Here is a 19,512-nt window from a genome sequence, read left to right as displayed (position 1 = left end):
ATGCACGCGCATACACGCACACATGAAAGGTGATGGGGGAGGCCTGGTGCAGGGAAAGCGCCCTTAGATCTGGAGCATGAACTCTGGGGCAGTCACTTTGGATAATAACTTGTCATTACAGGTTGTCCCTAAACACACACCCCTCCAAAGAAGGATCTGCTTCTCCTGACAGTCTACAGAGATTTTTCTGCCCGTGTTCATTCCCAGCTGATAGTTGAAGACTGTAGGTATCAGCACCTTTCTCCACGGGCATCAAATGCAGACGGCTCAACTGCTCATGAGCAGTAACATGTAGGCACAGACACTGTTCATCTGGAAGGGAAAACTAAGGAACCCCAACTTCATACACCATTGGGTTCATCTCAAAGACATAATGTTGAAGAATTAAAAAAAATCAGAATAATGCAGTCTAGTAGGATTCTATTTAAAGAATTATTTATTATTCTATTTAAAGGAATATGTAAAAATAGAATTAAATATTATCTCTTAGATATGCAAATATGTAGAGAAACTATAAGAGAAAGCATTCATATAAAATCTGCAATAAAGCTGGGCAGGGTGGCACACACCTGAAATCCAGCACCTGGGAGGCAGAGGCAGGAGGGTCAAAGTTCAAGGCCAGCCTGGTCTGCACAGGTTATTCTAGGCCAGCTGGAAGCACACTGTTTCAACAAAACTAAACAAAAACCGAAATAGTGCAATATTGGCAATCACCATGGTTACAGGGGGCACTAAGGAGGGACATGACTGGACAGGCACACAGGAGGGCTCACCAGATGATACTGGTGATGATCCTGACTCTTAAGCTAGGGAGGACAGACCCTTTCTACAGCTGTAATTCCCCTTACTCAGATATTTTACAGTGGCTTTTGTGGTGCGACACATCACACAACAGCAGCAAGCCTTCTGAGAAAAGGCACGGAGGCTGTTTTATTGAGCAGGGGCTGCACCAGCTCTGTCAAGGATACAGTTGAGATTCCTGCTCTGAGAACTTATAAACCTGGCAACAGCCAACTCTAGGGTAGAGGAATGAGGATGTGCTGTGCAGGGGGAAAGAGCACTTGGCCTTTAGCCACTGGTCTCCACGGGCTGAGGACGCTCCCACTACTCCTATTTTGCTAGTTGCTTTTGAATCAAGGTCTCAGTATGCAGCCCCGGCTGTCCTGGAACTTACCATGTAGACCAGGGTGGTCCTGAACTCAGAGAGTAATCTGCCCCTGTGGCCTGAGTGCGGGATTAATGGTGAACACCACTGGGCTCTCTCTATATGGTTATTGTAGCCACAACAGGAGGATGAATTTTGTTAACAGCCCTTCCCACCTATAGCAGATTTTTTAATGCTTTGTGTTGACTGCTATGGTATAATGTAATGATTTCAAACTATCAAACCAATTTGGATGCCTGGGTAATACTTTATTTGTACTTGGGTATATTCTACTTGCTAATATTCTTGGAACGTGTTCTCTGTTTTCTGAATCAGTCTGTACTTTTCCAGATGCAGAACCACAGGAGTCTTGTCCGTCCGTTCTTCCCTCCTAAGCTCCCACCCCGGAGACGACTGCTGCTTATTCCTCGGGTTGAGGCTGATCGTGGGATGAGATGGGAGCTCCGTGTCCTTCTGAGGTGGTTACAGTCCTCAATCAGCTTTCAGGGGTGATGATGTCTACCTTTCCCCAAATCTTCAAGCTGGCCCAACTGTTGTGTGCACGTGCACTGCCCTATTGGTATTAATAATTCAAGGACCTGGCTATCTTCACTCCCAGGCGGGTGCTGCTTTCTAGCTTAGAACTTTCAGGTTTTATGCTGTGAAGGAGGCAAGAGCTGTTGAGCAAAAGCCAGGTTATGGTGGGCTATAAACTGGTGTAGCTCTGGTGTCTTTCTATTCTTTTGGTTGTGAGCCTAGTCTTGCCATGGCTGGACCATCTCAGTGGCCCTCTGACATCTTTTTACATTCCCTATCCTAATATACTTAGTCACTAAGCTCCTGTCCATAACCAGAGAGAACCTGGTTCTAAGTGAGCCAAAGTAGAGAATTTCTGAACTAATACACGCCTGTGTGAGAGCCCTCTCTCTGCCCTCAGGGCTGTGAGGTCTCTTGTATGTGAGAGAAGCATTTGATGAATGGACAGATGAAGAATAGGAGAAAAGGAAGAGAGGAGAAGCAATAGTCTGTTTCAACCTGTACTGGCTAATTTTGTGTCAACTTGACACAAGCTGGAGTTATCACAGAGAAAGGAGCTTCAGTTGAGGAAATGCCTCCACAAGATCCAACTGTAAGGCATTTTCTCAATTAGTGATCAAGCGGGGAGGTCCTCTTGTGGGTGGTGTCATCTCTGGGCTGGTAGTCTTGGTTCTATAAGAGAGCAGGCTGAGCAAGCCAGGGGAAGCAAGCCAGTAAGGAACATCCCTCCATGGCCTCTGCATCAGCTCCTGCTTTCTGACCAGCTTGAGTTCCAGTACTGACTTCCTTGGTGATGAACAGCAGTATGGAAGTATAAGCTGAATAAACCCTTTCCTCTCCAACTTGCTTCTTGGTCATAATGTTTGTGCAGGAATAGAAACCCTGACTAAGACACAAACCTAGGGCAGCTGCTGAGTGGTGATATAACGGAAGTGGTATATCCTGAGACAACATCAAAATAGGGACAGGTAGAGGCAGGACTGTCTTTGCCAAGGCCCAAGATCAAATAAAGGGTTTAAAATTAGAACCTTTCTGTCCAAATCTCCTCACGACATTCTGTTTTGTGATGCTGGGGCCTTATGTGTTCTAAGCATGTTTTCTACCACAGAGCCATATGCCCAGACCACCAAGTGACACTGGTCATTTAGAATTGCACCCTCAAATAACTTCAGCCAACATTGTTACTCCAAATTTCTGGAGTTTAATCATGAATAACTGAATATCTACTTAGGCTGAAATGCACAGAGTCCCATAAAATAGAAGAAAGTTAAAGATGCATGGCGTGCAGAAGCTGCGAGGAGACACAAGCTGTGAGGAACTATCCATGGGACAGCTACCTTCTAAACTACGGCACACCGCCAGAATCAAGGTCCTGTGAGGTTTGCTTGGGACCTTTTTAACAGAGTCAGAAACTCCATATATAAATCTGTCACTCAGGAAAGCCAACACTTAAGCAGGGGGATGGGGCTAAGCAGACGTCTACTAAAGATGCAGAATGTGACCTTTCAGGCAAAGGGGTGGCCTCACATGTGCAGTGCCATGGAGTCAGCGTCCCAGCAGTGAAGTGTGCTATAATCTCAGGATTCAGACTCAGGAGCAGAGGGAGAGAATTTAATCCCATGGCTAGCTGACTGCAGCTCTCCTAAGGAAACAGTACTTGCGCTGTGTGACAGTCCCCTAGTAGGACAGATGTGAGTAGAATTTTAGCTCCAGTCTAACTAAGAAGTGAGATTTAACTCACAGTATTTCAGAGCAGGGTGTGGTGTACAAACCTGTATAAAAGGGATTTTATTAACAAGCACCTGAGGTTTATGAACAAGACAGACCCACACAGAAGCATAAGCAAGCAGGGAGTAATACCAGAAAGAAAAAAGGGGCTGACATAAATGGTGGGATCCCGCCTACAAAGCCACACAAGTTTATTTTGTGCTGATGTGAAGCGGGCATGTTAGGGGCAGGCTGGTACCTGGGGGAGACTGGCCCACGCAGATGCCCAACAAATTGCTATTGAAGAAACTGACCTGGGTCTCCAATCCCATGGTGAGCTATCCCAGAGCATGCTTTGGTTTGGTTTGGTTTGGTTTTGTCCTCTCTATCCAGAATGGTGCTGAGAGAAGTTAGAATTTACTCAAAATTCATTCTCCTCCCTTTTGCATATTTAGGGAATCACAGGTCACAAGCGAGAACGTGCAATCTCATACTCTCAAAACAAAGGCAAAGATGGCAAGAGAAAGAAGGCAAGAACAGAGAGGGGGACCAGTGATAACAGTCACCAAATCAGCAAGGGGCCACATCGGTGCCCACACTGTGCTGGGAAAGACAGACACAGTCTGAAGCCCATGTTGGAAAAGCCTGAGCCAGTCTACAGGGACCAGCACAGTTGCTGAATTTATGGTGCCCTGGGAACCTCTATCTGTCAAGTGCCTTACAGGCAGCCCTGACACTGGCCCAGGTGAAGATGGATTCCCAGTCAGGGCAGGGAGCCTTCTGACTCCATTAATCCTCGGGGTTCTGATGATGAATTTCTTTCTTTTTTTTATTTTATTTATTTTCTCTCTAATTCCTCCTCCCACTGCCCTGGAACAGTACGGAAGGAGCAGAACAGATGGCGCTTTCCGTGGAAGCCTGAGGGCTCAGGAGGATACAAAGCCGGCCCACTCTGCAATCACATGACCACACGTGCAAGGAAAAGCCTTGATTTCCCCTGGGAGACACAGATGCAATGATATTAGTATTCCCAGTGGAGGAAGAGGAGGGGAAAGCTAACAGGCCATTTATAAGGAAGACCACACTTACTGCAACGTACTCCAGCAAGGATCACAGTGAAACACAAAATAACAAGAGGACCAGTATCTGAAGACTCAAAACACTCAGGTAAAATGTGGGTAAATAGGGGTTTTAATATGTTTCCACACAAAGACCATTTAGGACAAACTAGTAAAGACGTCCAGTAGTACAATAATGGCCTCTAGTTAACCTGCGATTGGCTCTGACCCAGTTTTAATCGGAAGAAGCCAGGATTTACAGCCTGCTTAAGGATGGAGTTTGACAACTGCTATAATCAGAAGAGCTGTCAACACAAGGACAGCTGTCAAGCTCAACCATAATTCATAAAAAGTAATAGCTAAGCCCCTAAAGACCTCCCTAACACTGTCTGCACTCACTGTATTTAACCACACTCACAGTTCTGTGAAAATTCCAAGAATAGGTTAAGGCCCTAAAACCAAATCAAATCAACAGTCACTGAGCACCCACTAAATAAAAAGGATTAAATAACATTAGATGACTAAATGTTCAACAGACTCCTAGGCATATAATAGGTGCTTAATAAATGGTCACTATTATTATCACATATAAGACAATTCTCACTATTCTCAAAGTATCTATTACAAGTCCAGTAAACTAGCAAAGAAATAAAACTGAAGGTGAAATCCTCTAAAAGTGATTATTAATTGGAAAGTGTTTTCATGAAACATTACTGAGTTGTCAGAATATTTTAGTTTTATATATCTTTAATGTCAAATGTCTGACTAGTGATATTATTTTAGTGTTTAATTATGTTGATTGTAACATATACAGTTCTTTGCTTGGTTCTTTCCACAGTAATTAATATAACCGGAGAGACAGAAATAGAGGGTGTTTCAATAGATGTATTTTGGACACAATCTGAATTAAGGATCACTTTTATTAATGTGTAATGTCTCAGTGAACAGAAAGACGATTATAGAAGCACACAGGATATCAGCATTGATATGTGTTTACTCATGGTATAGTTGTGGATATTGGCTCTGCCTCACTGTCCAAGGACCAGTGCATGCCTGCAGTCCTAGCACTTTGGCTGGGCAGGAGTATTATGAGTCTGAAGCAAGCCTGGGCTACATAGCAAGTTCCAGGCTAATCCTGGCTATAGACTAGGGCCTTGTTTCAAAAACAATATAACACCCCTCCCTCCCTTCCTCCTTTCTTTTTAATTATCTTCCAGAAAATACTGTGGGTCTCTCTGGCACTGCAGATGTGCATGACAGTAGCAAACAGGAGTCGACATGGAACCACCCATCCTGGATGCACAGTGCCTCTGCTCGCACAGCTCGACTGCTGAAAAGCTCACAGCACCTTTCCAGCCACCAGAGTTTCATCCCACAGCGGGGGAAACAAGCACCTAAGCTTGGCCATTTGGTGGGAAGCTGAGAACAGACAGGACAACACTGCTACCCGATCTCTACATCAGACAGGCTCTGTCTCTCTCTGTGTAAGCTTTACTAGGCTACAAAATACATGCATGAGAGTATCAGTCATATATGTTTTCTTAAGATGAATATACTCATGTAACGTGTACATACAGTATCACATCAGTATAAGAATCCCAGAAGCACCCCTCCTAGTTTTACCAAGCCACTTCTGCTAAATTAATCATTCCCCTGTCTCCTGATGCTGGAGTCTCCCCATTTTTGACTCTCCTGTAACAGAAAGATCATGCACTCTTGGGTCCAACCCTAATACTGTATTTCTACTTTATCAGAGAACCTGTTGACATTTGCTACATCCTTCGCAGGAATCAGCCTCGGTCCTGAGCACTTTGCATAAATTAACCTCTTATATCCTCATACCTAGTCTGAGGCCATGGTCCCCATTTCATCAAGTGTGAACTGAAGTGCGTGATTTAAACAGTCTGTGCAGAGTCAGCAGGAGACCGCAAATGTCAAGCACAAGTCTGGCTTAAACCCATGAGGTCTGAGCCACTCTTCTAAACTTCTTAAATTGAGAGTTGACTTTTCTCTCAAGCTTTTTATACATCTGAATTACTTAATTGGGTATTTCACCTAACTTAGAAATGTAGAAAATCATACTAATAAACTTTAAAAACCTCACACCACCCTTCAATTTGTGGGAAAAACTCAACACGATTATGATATATCTTTGTGTCTAAAGTACAATGATGGTTTCATTTGCTAATATTTTCCTTAGGATTTTGGTATTTATGTTCAAAAGTGAATTAGACTCACAAGTTTCCTTTCTTCCTGCTAGTTTTACTATCTAGGTAATACCAGTAAACTCATAAATTTGTAGACATTTCAGTTTTCATCATCAGTCTGATTTACACGGATTGCAAACAGCTAGTACTACAGTCTAGACTCCCAGGTGACCCAGCGACACTCACAGCAACCAAACAGCTGTGCAGGCCCAGACAAAGGTGCTGATGGGCATCTGAGGCCCTGATACTAATCCTAGCCCAGCAGGGTCAAGCCTGGCAAAGCAGCCTGTGTGTTCGTGTCTGAGACGGCCGCAGGTGGGTGGACCTTAGCTTGATTTAAACACTGATAGCTGTATTTTTTTTTAATAATAATCATAAACAATAAAATCTCTGAATATTTGCCAGTATTTTATAATTTATGAAATACTTTAATATCTTGTTATTTAACTGAATTTATTTAATAGTTCTCTAAGAGCCATGCTAATATTTCTACTTTACAAATCGTTTTTACAAGTCATATTTTATACATTGCTTAAGTAAAGATAATCAGTAGAGAAAACAAAAATTAAGAATTAAACTTTTTTTCAATTATAGAAGTCTCCCTTTATCTGAGAGAAAAAAATTCAAGAAAGTGAAGACAGGACCAAGCAACACACACACCACACACACACACACACACACATTTCCAGCAGTAATATATATATATATGTATGTATATATATATATATATATACACACACACATATATATATATATATATATAATACCTCTATATAATATCTATATACAGCATTATATAGAGATTACCAGCTGTAAGGAATGAGATAAAGGAATATACTATCTCTGAAAACATTGTAGTGTACTGTGCTCACAGTCTGTGATGCTCTGAGGTAAGTGAGGCAAAGGATGGAGCTATCAGCTCAGTTGTCAGGCTGCTACCAAAGGGTCACTTGAACACAGGCACTGTGATCAGCTGCTCTGGTAGCTGAGACACTACCAAGGGACTAATACGGGAGCAGTGTGGTATATACATAGCTTCACCAGGTCAGTGAAAAAGATGGGTCATCCCAAACTGAAGGAGCAAGGACGGTGTGAGTCTCTCATGCTACTTGGAACAGCACATAATTTACAATTGATTAACTGTCTATTTGTAGAATTTTCACATTTTCATATTTTTGGATTGTAATTGACTGTGGGCAATTAAAACTACAAATAGTAAAACTGCACGTTAGGGACTCAAAGGTTATTATTTTTTTAACGTGTGGTGTATGCATATGTGAGGGGGGGCCAGCCCCTGTATGCACACAGGGAAGCCGGAGGTCCACGGTATGTATCTTTCTCTGCCAACGTTCACCTTATCTTTTGAGACAAGGTCTGTCACTGAGCTCTCTGCCTTTGTCCAGGGCTCAGATACATGCCACTGTGCCTGGCTTTTGTGTGGCTTCTGGGGATCTGAACTCAGATCCTCGTACTTGCACAGTACACTTTACCGATTGAGTCATTTCTACAACCTCAACAAAGTTTTGCTTTTTGTTTTTGTTTTTCTTAAATACTAGGGAAGAAATTAGATTCTACAATAACAAAGATTAGCATCTTGGTTGTTCCTGACAGTACCACGAATGAACTAAGTTCTTAGCAGTGGGTGGAGAAGCCCCCATTGCTGATGAGGATCGCTGCGTATCTACCAGCTCTACAGTCATATAGGCTCAGATAGGTGAGAGGATAGGAGCAGTAACACAGAAACACCTTACCATAATGAAGAGCTGTCTGACCTTCGTTGTCCTATAAAAGAACACAAATAATGACTTTAGAAAAGATGAGCAAGTATGTAAAAGTACACAAACTACTGTAAGCATACAGGGCACCAACGTTCTATAGGCTTGTCAGCCACAGGGAAAGCCCCTGCTTCTCTGCATCTTACCGTCACAGTGCACAGTAGCAGCGATAGCAGAGGAAGTGTACACACAGATCTGTGGAGAGTCAGTCAGGTGTGGTGGCATGGTCACTGCAGTAGAGAGGGAAGAGCTAGTACTGCAGTGTTTACCCTGGACTCGTTAGATGCTGATTTCTTTCTTTTCTTTTTTATGTATGTGAGTACACTGTTGCTGTCTTCAGACGCACCAGAAGAGGGCGCCATATCTCATTACAGATGGTTGTGAGCCATCATGTGGTTGCTGGGAATTCAACTCAGGACCTCTGGAAGAGCAGTCAGTGCTCTTAACCGCCGAGCCATCTCTCCAACCCTAGATGCTGTTTTCTAAGTCTCTACCCAAATCTACAGAATCTGCTACTTTTAGTTAAAAAGATTTGCAAATTCCAGGCTAAAGACGTTAGGCTTTTTAACCAAACATTATAAAGATAAGTTCCGGAAAGTATGCAACTTTCCAGAAGTTAAGAACAAGACCTCCTATAGATCACACAGGAAAGTGAGATATTCCAGTTTTTATTTTTCTTTAAAACCAAGCTATTCGGGGGCTGGTGAGATGGCTCAGTGGGTAAGAGCACCCGACTGCTCTTCCGAAGGTCAGGAGTTCAAATCCCAGCAACCACATGGTGGCTCACAACCATCCAATCACGAGATCTGACTTCCTCTTCTGGAGTGTCTGAAGACAGCTACAGTGTACTTACATATAATAAATAAATAAATAAATAAATAAATAAATAAATAAATAAATAAATAAACCAAGCTATTCTAAACACGTGTAAAACAATGGAACAGACTGCTACTTCTAAGTAGTATTACCTTTTAGACTGAGAGCAATCTGCAGAATGAATATATTCAACAAACTATCAGAGGTACAAGTAAGGGCAGAGTTTAGCAGCTCCTCTGAATACAGAGCCTGTGCCTATGGAAACTGTTCTACCACAGGAAGAAGGATGGCTGAACTAGCATCAAACTGTTCTGGAACGTCCTGTACCTGCTTTCCCACGTAATGTGGGGCTGGGGCTTAACTCCAAAACTTTCGGCTATGGGCATCTCAATTTAAGCTTCTAAATAAAATGCAAGAAGCTGCCATGGAGAACTTATTTACTGATTTGGACAGTAAGTAAGAAAGAAAACAAGTCATTTCTTAAGGGTTTCCTTAGCACCTAGAAGCCCCTACGGATGGCGGGGGTGGGGTGGGCGGGGCAAGCACCGGGTAGTCTGTGTCCTCCCAGGGACTGTGTGTGTGGTGTGCTTCTCAGAGGATTTAGAGGTGAGGTGTATGTGAGGGAGTGAGCCAAGATAGGAAAGAAGTAACTAGGGAGGAGTGGACAGGGTACATCTGGCTAGGGTGCCACAGTGGCAGAGTTTGGGATTCCTGCCAACAATAATAAAGATAATAAACTCTAAGAACAGTAAAAATACAGGACACGGCAACCAAAAATAAGGAGCCCAGAAGGTCACCGGTGTGGCCTGAGTGAGAACTGTCCCCACAGGTTTTTGGCATCCTTTTAGGTCCTCCATTGGTTCTGCTGCTGGGGAGGCTTAGGTGGTGCAGCCTTGGTGGAGAAGTCATCACTTCATCACTCAAGGTAGGCTGGAGGGAAAAGTCTTTACAGCGTTTTAAATGCTCGCTGCTTCGAGAGCGTTCATTATATAAAGTACCGAGTCTCGGTATCCTGTTCCAGCTGCTCCAGGCTTGCTCTGTGCCAGCGCTTCATTAGGGCCTCTCTTCCGTCTGGAGCCATAGGAGAGAGTATATGTTTTTTCCTATGTGAGTTGCTTTGGTCAGGGTGTGTGCCCCCAAGATTAGGGGCAAGAGTGTGGAGGGGCACTGAGGTCTATGAACAGGGTCAGCATGATGCCAATGTGGAGCCCGAGTTTCATGCCAGAGAGTTTTACCTGGTCAGGGTATAGCTAAGGGCAACTGGAAAGAGCAGCACTGGTCAGACTCAAATCTATCTCGCTAGTTTTCAATGTTAGGTGCTGAAAATGTCCGTACGGCCTCAGGGGTTTATAGTCTCCGTACAAATGCCTAACAGTACAAGGAATCAGAAAGAAATCTACTGCAATCTTGAGTCTACTATGATATTAGGACTCTACTGTTTTTTCCCATCATTAAATTTCTCACAAAGTATAGTTCTCAGTTAGACAGGGTAGCATACAACTGCAATTCCAGTACTTAGGAGGCTGAGGCAGGACTGTTTTAAGCTCAGGGTCAGTCTGGGCTACACAGTAAATGCCAAATGAGTCAGGGATACAGGATGAGATTCTGTCTCAAAAGGGAGGGGGCATTTGGTGGTGCAAGCCTTTCATCGAAGCACTCAGGAGGCAGAGGCAGGCCGATCACTGTGAGTTTGAGGCCAATAGTTTCTATATACTGAGTTCCAAGCCAGCCAAGGCTACATAGTGAGACCCTGTCCAAAACCAACCAACCAACCAACATCAAAAAACCTGGGGGGGGGGGGGAGAACATTATCTTGCTATTTGAGCAAACTTTCATGTTTAATTACAGTGTTTATACATATCAAAAGTACAGACCCTCACTTGGAAGAGAGAGTTGATTTCCTTTTATCTATAATAAATATAAATAGGTAGCTACACACACACACACAGTCTTAGGGTTTTTATTGCTGTGATGGAACACCAAAAGGCAAGTTGGGGAGGAAAGAGTTTATTCAATGGCTTACACTTTCAGATCTTAGTTAATCACTGGAGGAAGTCAGGACAGGAACTCAAGCAGGGCTGGAACCTGAAGGCAGGAGCTGATACAGAGGCCATGGAAAGGTGCTGCTTACTGGCTTGGTCCATGTGGCTTACTCAGTCTGTTTTCTTAAAGAACCCAGGACCACCAGCACAGGGATAGCACCACCTACAGTGGACTGGGCCCTCCCCCAGGAATCACTAATTGAGAAAATGCCTTATAGCTAGATCTCATGGAGGCATTTCCTCAACTGAGGCTACTTCCTTTCTGATGACTCTATCTTGTGTCAAGTTGACACACAAAACCAGCCAGTACACAAGTACACACACACACATGTACACACACACACACACACACACACACACACACACACACACACACACACACACGTACATGCATGTTCTGGAAGAAAACAAACTAGAGTAATTTAGTAGAGTGGTTTTGGGTACTACTTTGGACCTTTTAGAAGAAAGATTGGGAAAGATGCCCAAGTGGCATGTAACCCAGCTTAGAAAACAGCACTTGTCAGCTTGTTCTGGAACAAGCATGTTACCCAAGCCATGCTGAGTTTTCTCTCAGGAGTCTTCAAAATGGAGCAAGGGAGTAGAAGTTTAGTAAAGAAGACCCTTTTCTTTTTACAGATTTAAAAGCATAGCTTATGTGAGGTCTCTAAGGTGCTTAAATTTCCAGAGGAAGAAAGAGGAGCCACTGGGAGCTGGTGTTTACCAGGCACAATTTCATTTTGGGAGGAAAAGTTCTAAAGACAGATACGGTGATGGCTGCCAACAGTATAAGCATACTTAATGCCAATTACTGGACAGTTAACAGTGGTAAAAATGATAAATTTTAATTGGCTGTCGTGGCACATACCTGAAACCCAGCACTGGGGAGGTGGAGGCAGGAGGATCAGGAGTTCAAGGCCATCTTTGGCTATATAGCAAATTAAAGGGCAGCCAAGACTATGAAAGGTCCTATCTCAAAACAAAACATATATAATACACTTCATCGTAGGATTTTCCTACAAACTAATTTCCTACAAAATTTAAAGAGCAAGGGCAAGGCTCCCCTTGGAGAAACCCACAGGGAGAGAAGGGTAGACTCTCAAGCCCACTGGGCAGTGCCCAGCAGCAGCCTGCACTCTTGTCCTTCTAAGGACGCCTACCCCACGCCCGCAGGCTTCTTAGGTTAGCCAGCAACACCGCAGGGACTGCATGTTCCCATGACATGGCTACGGGAACAAAGACAAGATTCTTTTCTTCTGTGCAGTGTTGCACACTTAACAGCATTGCTAAGACGCTATATAAAAACAGAGGCACTCAGGAAACTGGCTGTGAGGAATCAGATGCAGGGATGACATTTTTTGAGTTACTCATCGTAGTTTTAATTATGTCTAAGTCTGGCATGTACTGCCTCTTAGGTCTTCGACTGTAACAGAAAATGATTAAATCAATCTGACAATTTAGAAAATTGAAAATGCATTTTATGATTATTCTTCTAAGAACTTTTCTTAATATATGTTGTCCACTGAAAGTTCTGGGCATGCTCTGTCTGTCTTGGAAAGGAAATGTACGTATGGCGATACTGGCATCTTTAGGAAACCATGTAGGTCATCCAGCAGGTTTTCCAAATAACTGGAATGCTACCTTCAAGCACCTGAACCGCCCCCCCCCCCAGGTAGGATCTCTCTACATAGTCCTGGCTGCCCTAGAACTCACTATGTAGACCAGGGTGGCCTCAAACTCACAGAAATCTGCCTGTCTCTGCCTCCTGTGCTGGGCAGTCCATGTCTGACAGCTCTCTTGCATATAGTTCTTTCCAAAGTATTTTACTTCTCTTTGTCCTGTGGAGACCATTTAACTTTTTCTTGATGATTGGAGTTAGAATCATAAGCTGACCATGTTCCCTCAATATCTAGAACTAGGCAAATGCTGGAGAAGATGAGTGAACAAAACCATAATTTATTGTACATGTTACACTATAAATGATGCTTTGGAGAGTACGAGGTAGGTAAGGTTATTTGATAAGTAGTTGCAAGTTATTTTTGTTTGTTTGTTTTATTGAGTCTGAGTTTGTTCTTTTCTTAAACAGCAGCTTCTTTTTAGCTGGAAGATTTTAAATTACTCTGTATTATTGTCACTGGATCCAAATCTTTGACATAGTCTACTTGCCATCCACAGGAGGCTGAAAAGCAGATGCGTGTGTTCTCCCTGTGTCTCAGGAAACGCGGGTGATGATTTGCTGGTAGGCTTGTAGGATGGGTTATATCTTGTTTTAAGACTCTATTCTTATAATGAGTAGTTTCTGATTTTTAAAAAGTCTGCTGGAAGCGTTTATTTGAGTGCACTCCGGAGTGGTGAATGAAGTTCACATAAAGGGAGACTGCACTGGTGGAGCAAAACAGTGACTTAAGTCCTATACCCTTGGCACCCCCACCAGCTGCCAGCAGAATCAGCTGGAAAGTGTCCCCACAGTGCAGTTTGAAACCCTTTTCTAGGGACCTAAGGATGCTGGCTAGCAAGTTTTTTTGATATATAGATGTAAATTTTACTGGCTCTATTTCTAGACTTTGGTCTTATCATCCATAGAATAATGGGTTAGCTTGTCAATAATTAAAGCAACTTTTCCAGACTAGACCACTCATGAATTTTTGTAATAATTCTCTCTGAATAAAAAACAAGAGCATTGGATATACTTGGAAAAGCTGAAAGAACAGAGCAAAATACAAAGGACTTGATCTGAAAGTCCACACTGGAGATGCAGTGACAACTCTGATGCTTCACTGCAGTGACAGAGCTTGACAGGTAGGGAGCTGGGTATTTTTAGCTCTACTTGGCATCACTACACCTTCTGCAGACAAGCAGTGTGTGTCCTATGGACTGCAGCGGTAAAACAGCTTCACAGCTGATATGCACATTGGTAAGTAGCCATCATAAACGGGACAGACAAATGACTACAGCAAGCCCACCAGAGGTGGCGTGGGCTCATTCCTCATCCTCTCAAAGCAGCTGAGCAGATTCTCATCTCCACCAACGTTCTCAAGAACAAGTCTGTTTGGAGAGCTGCAATGGTTGCATTGACTTTAGACAGCACTAAACTGGAGTGAGGGAGACTGGAGCGAAGGGGCACAGTAGAGATGAGCAGAAACCAAAGAATGGGTAGCCATGTGCTTTGTCTACAAGGCACGAATCATTCACACTCACAGGCTGCTAAAGGCACTGCATGAAACTATTCAAGAGTTCCTGCCAGACATAATTCAGAATTTTTCATAAGAACTGAGCCAGACTCAAAGTAATTCACATAATTCAGTTCCTCCCACCCCCAACCCGGCCACCTGGGAGCTCCAGAAAATAGGACCCAGACAGAGAGAGAAGAAGTCCCCACTAGATCCAGATGTGTCTCTGCTCAGATGCTCTGCTGCTTCCCAGGCAGACAGCTTCTGACAGTAGCTCTCAGGATTACACACAGGATGTGCCCATTAGATGGAACTCAGGGGACCAGAGAGATGACTCACCAGTTAACAGCACTGGCTGCTCTTGCAGAGGACCTGGGTGTGGTTCCCAGCACTCACATGGCAGCTCAAAGCCATCTGTCACTCTAGTTCTAAGGGATCTGACACCCTCTTCTGGCCTCCTCAGTCACCTGGCACACAAGGTCTACATATACACTCAGGAAACATGCATACAAACAAAATATATAAATCTTAAAAATAATTTTTTAAAGATTTGTGTATTTTATATATGTGAGTACACTGTTGTGGTATTCAGACACACCAGAAGACGGCATTGGATCTCATTACAGGTGGTTGTGAGCCACCATGTGGTTGCTGGGAATTGAACTCAGGACCTCTGGAAGAACAGTCAGTGTTCTTAACCCCTGAGCTATCTCTCTAGCTCCATAAATATTTTTTAGAAGTAATTTAGGACAGTCCAAAATGCAATGTCTCTACTAGATATTTATCATTTCTCTGCAATTTCTCTAAGTCTAGATTAACTGACCAATTAGGGACTTCATTTGTCATAAATAAGATTATTGAGTATATAATTGTTACCCTTACCTCCAAAGGTTACAAGGAACTCCGACATTTTAAGTGAAAGATTAGATTTGATCCAGCAGCAAAAAAGACTCAATTCCACAATATGGCACTAATTTAGTCAGAATTTTCCTCCAGAATAGTAGTTCTCCAAGCTTCCTAGTGCTGCAACCCTTTAATACAATTCCTTACCTTGTGGTAAACCCCATCCATCAACTATTGTCATTGCTATTTCAACACTATAATTTTGCTAGTGTTATGAATTTTACATATCTGACATGCAGGATATCTAATATGTAAAAGGGTTGTTTGACCTCAAAGGGGTTGTGACCCACAGGGTGGTAGCCACTGCTCTTGAAGCTTAGCTTAAAGACTATCATAGGACTTTGTTAACTCCACCTGTCCTACTTTATCTACAAGAATCTCTTCCATGGTACATGTTCTTTGTTTCTTTGATGGAAGATACAATATACACAAGTGTCTCATATATATTATATCATGTGATATATGCTCATATATTATGTATGTATACAATATAAAATATGAGAAATTCATATATATGAGTTTCAGTCAATGATAAAGGAGAATGAAATTATGTCATTTGCAGAAAAATGTCTGGAACTGGAGATTACCATGGTAAGCAAGCTAGGCTAGACACAGAAAGACAAGTATGTTTTAGCTCAAGATGAATACATATTTCAAGCTAAACTTCATTAAACTTAATTTTTATTATATCTATTTATTTTGTGGTATGGGTGCATGTGTCTGCCATGGTGTATATGTTAAGGTCAGAGGACAAGTTGCAGAAGTCTGTTCTTTACTAATACCAGGTGGGTCATGGAGACCAAACTTAGGTCATCTGTCTTGGTGGCAATGAACTATATCTGACATGCTGATAAGTTCATTAGCTCAGAATCTAGATTTTACACACACACACACACTCACACATGCACACACATGCTCACACATGGCATCAAAGTAGAAGGGATTGTTTAGTGGGAAACTGGAGACTAACAAAGAGGGCAGGTGGAACAAGAAAGGGTAATAAGAGGCAAATACGAGCAGAATACCATGGTACACATGTGTGCAGATGTCAAAACCATGAAGTAGAGGCTTAGTTACCACCTGTGGCAATAATGGATGGTGGAAACTTTTGGAGGTGGGCCAGATGAAGAAGTTTAGGTCAACTGGGGTGTGCCTTTGAGTGGATTTTGGGCCCTTGGCTCCTTTCTTTCTTAGAAACCTTGTTGCTTCTGGGCTGCCATTTCCTCAAGGCCAGGGCCAGATGGTTTTATTGCAGACCGTTGAAGAAGAGCTAATACCAATACTCCTCAAACTATTCCATAAAATAGAAACAGAAGGAACACTACCTAATTCATTTTATGAAGCCACAATTACTCTGATACCTAAGCCACACAAAGATCCAACAAGAAAAGATGACTTCAGACCAGTTTTGCTTACGAATATCGATGCAAAAATACTCAATAAAGTTCTCGGAAACTGAATCCAAGAACATATCAAAACCATCATTCACTTCACCCCAGGGATGCAAGATTGGTTCAATATACGTAAATCTATCAATGTAATCCACTATATAAACAAACTCAAAGGAAAAAAAAAACACATGATCATCTCATTAGATGCTGAAAAAGCCTTTGATAAAATCCAACATCCCTTCATGCTAAAAGTCTTGGAAAGATCAGGATCTAGATCAAGGCCCATCTAGACATAATAAAAGCAATATACAGCAAACCAACAGCCAACATCAAATTAAATAGAGAGAAACTTGAAGCAACCCCACTAAAGCCAGGGTCAAGACAAGACTGCCCACTCTTTCCCTACCTATTCAATATAGTGCTTGAAGTTCTAGCCAGAGCAATTAGACATCCAAAGGAGATCAAGGGGATACAAACTAGCAAAGAAGAAGTAAAAATATCACAATTTGATATGTATATGATAGTATACATAAGTGACCCCAAAAATTCTACCAGAGAACTCCTAAACCTGATAAACAACTTCAGCAAAGTGGCTGGATATAAAATTAACTCAAACAAATTGGTAGCCTTCCTCTACTCAAAGGATAAACAGGCTGAGAAAGAAATTAGGGGAACAACACCCTTCACAATAGTCACAAATAATATAAAATGCCTCGGGGTAACTCTTTAACTAAACAAGCGAAAGATCTATATGACAAGAACTCCAAATCTCTCAAGAAAGAAATCGAAGGAGACCTCAAGAAAATGGAGAGATCTCTCATGCTCATGGGTTGGTAGCATTAACATAGTAAAAATGGCTACCCTACCAAAAGCAACCTACAGTTCAATGCAATCCCCATGAAAATCCCAAACAATTCTTCAAAGACATGGAAGGAGCAATTCACAATTTCATATGGAAAAACAACAACAACAAAAAACCCAGAATAGTAAAAACAATAAAAGAACTTCTGGGGGAATCACCATCCCTGACCTCAAGCTGTACTACAGAGCAATAGTGATAAAAACTGCATGGTATCGGTACAGAGACAGACAGGCTGATCAGTGGAATGGAAGGAACTGAGGGCCCAGAAGTAAAACCACACACTTATGGACACTTGAGCTTTGACAAAGAAGCCAAAAATACACAATAGACAAAGGAAAGCATCTTCAATAAATGGTGCTGGTCTAACTGGCAATGTGTATGTGGAAAAATGAAAATACCTACCCCACCAAAAAAAAAAAAACCCCACAAAAACAAACAAACAAACAAACAAAAAAAGAAAAATGAAAACAGACCCATATTTGTCACCTTGCACAAAGCTCAAGTTCAAGTGGATCAAGAACCTCAACATAAAACCAGATACAATGGATCTTATCATTTTTATTCATGCTTTTGTGTGTGTGTGAGTGTGTGCTACATGTGTGTGGGTGCCTGTGGAAGCTGGAAGAGGACGTCAGACCCCTGCACCTAGAGTCTCAGGAGGCTGTGAACTGACCATTGTGGGTGCTAGGAATCCAACTCAGGTCCTCCAGAAGGGTAGCTGAGGCATCTCTCCAACCCCACCAGAAACAATTGTATGTATGTATATAAAGCTGTGATTTAATTAAGTTATGAAATCACATACAGGATGATCCCAATTGGGAATTAAAATGTGCATGTCTGTGTAAGAAAAAGAATAAGTGAGAAGTTACCTTGGGGGCTAACACAATGTATGACTATAATTTTTCTTCATAGTTATTATTTAGAAAAAATTTAAATTATTCATATCAATTTAAAAATAGTTACTATAAAATCACTTGTACTTTCTATGAATTTAAATACAATGTATATATGTGCAAATACCATCCAGTTAACTAGTTGTTTCTAGTACAAAGCCAGCTAAAATGTTCTTTGTCAATTAATGACTGCTCACAAGTACGAGCACAAGCTGGTCTCCACCTCCTGCTCCACTCCTTGCTGATGTATTCTGTAGTCACCATGCCTAATTTGAAGCTTTTGAGTTCAGATGTTGCAGGTTGAAGTGTCCTGGTGCTTAATACGAAATATTGAGATGTTTTTCCTTTAACTTAAGGCCCATGCCCACCTAGAAATCAATTAGAGTAAGGACATGCACATAAGAGCCATGACTCCACTCATGGAACTGATTGGCAGAGGGGGAATAGGAAGACAGAGGCCAACTGGGCTGGCTTATAATTCTATTTTCTGCCTTCCAACAGTATTAGAGAAAAGAAGCAGTCTTAAGAAAAGAATTTTCTTAAACTTTGAATTGCTTACACATCTAAGCACCTTATATCTAAGGGAGATAGGTATTTGGGTGGAATGGAAAAGAGTTATTTTTAAGCTACTCTTTACCTAGCTCTAGCCAACAATTGTAACTTGTGCTTTTATCCATTTTTCTTAATATCTAGCAAATAATAAGCACTCAAAACATAATCCTTCTGTGAATGATTATGGCCCACTAATAACAAAGCCTGTTTAGTTTTTAAAATCACAATTAACAATTATTTTAAATCACTCATGCCATAATAAACTACTATAATTATGAGGCTCAAATAAAACATTATTTATATCTACATGTTAAAATGTTTTAGATTAAAGCATAACCTCAGAAAAGGAAACAGCAGCTCAAACGTTGGTCTTTACAGATATTCTGTTTTAAATATATTAGAAAGGATAAATGGAATTGAATGTCAAGAATGAGTAAGTGACAGTGCTTACTCATTTG

General features: G+C 41.9%; 1 protein-coding gene across 3 annotated transcripts in view; it reads right to left on the bottom strand.

Annotated features, from left to right (window-relative positions):
- Nucleotides 1-19,512, bottom strand: part of Acbd6 (acyl-Coenzyme A binding domain containing 6) — a 129,376-nt gene that overhangs the window by 1,836 nt on the left and 108,028 nt on the right. For all 3 annotated transcript variants that reach the window (XR_387197.4, NM_028250.3, XM_006529883.4), the window contains one exon: nt 8,405-8,435. Coding sequence is in view for 2 of the 3 variants with exons in the window: in NM_028250.3 (NP_082526.2) it covers nt 8,405-8,435 (31 nt within the window). In the remaining variant the exon portion in view is untranslated. The remainder of the gene's footprint in view (nt 1-8,404; nt 8,436-19,512) is intronic.

This window comes from Mus musculus, chromosome 1, assembly GCF_000001635.26.
Source record: "Mus musculus strain C57BL/6J chromosome 1, GRCm38.p6 C57BL/6J".
NCBI lineage: Eukaryota > Metazoa > Chordata > Mammalia > Rodentia > Muridae > Mus > Mus musculus.
The sequence above is the reverse complement of the archived record's forward strand: the minus strand, read 5'-3'. Positions and strand labels throughout refer to the sequence as shown.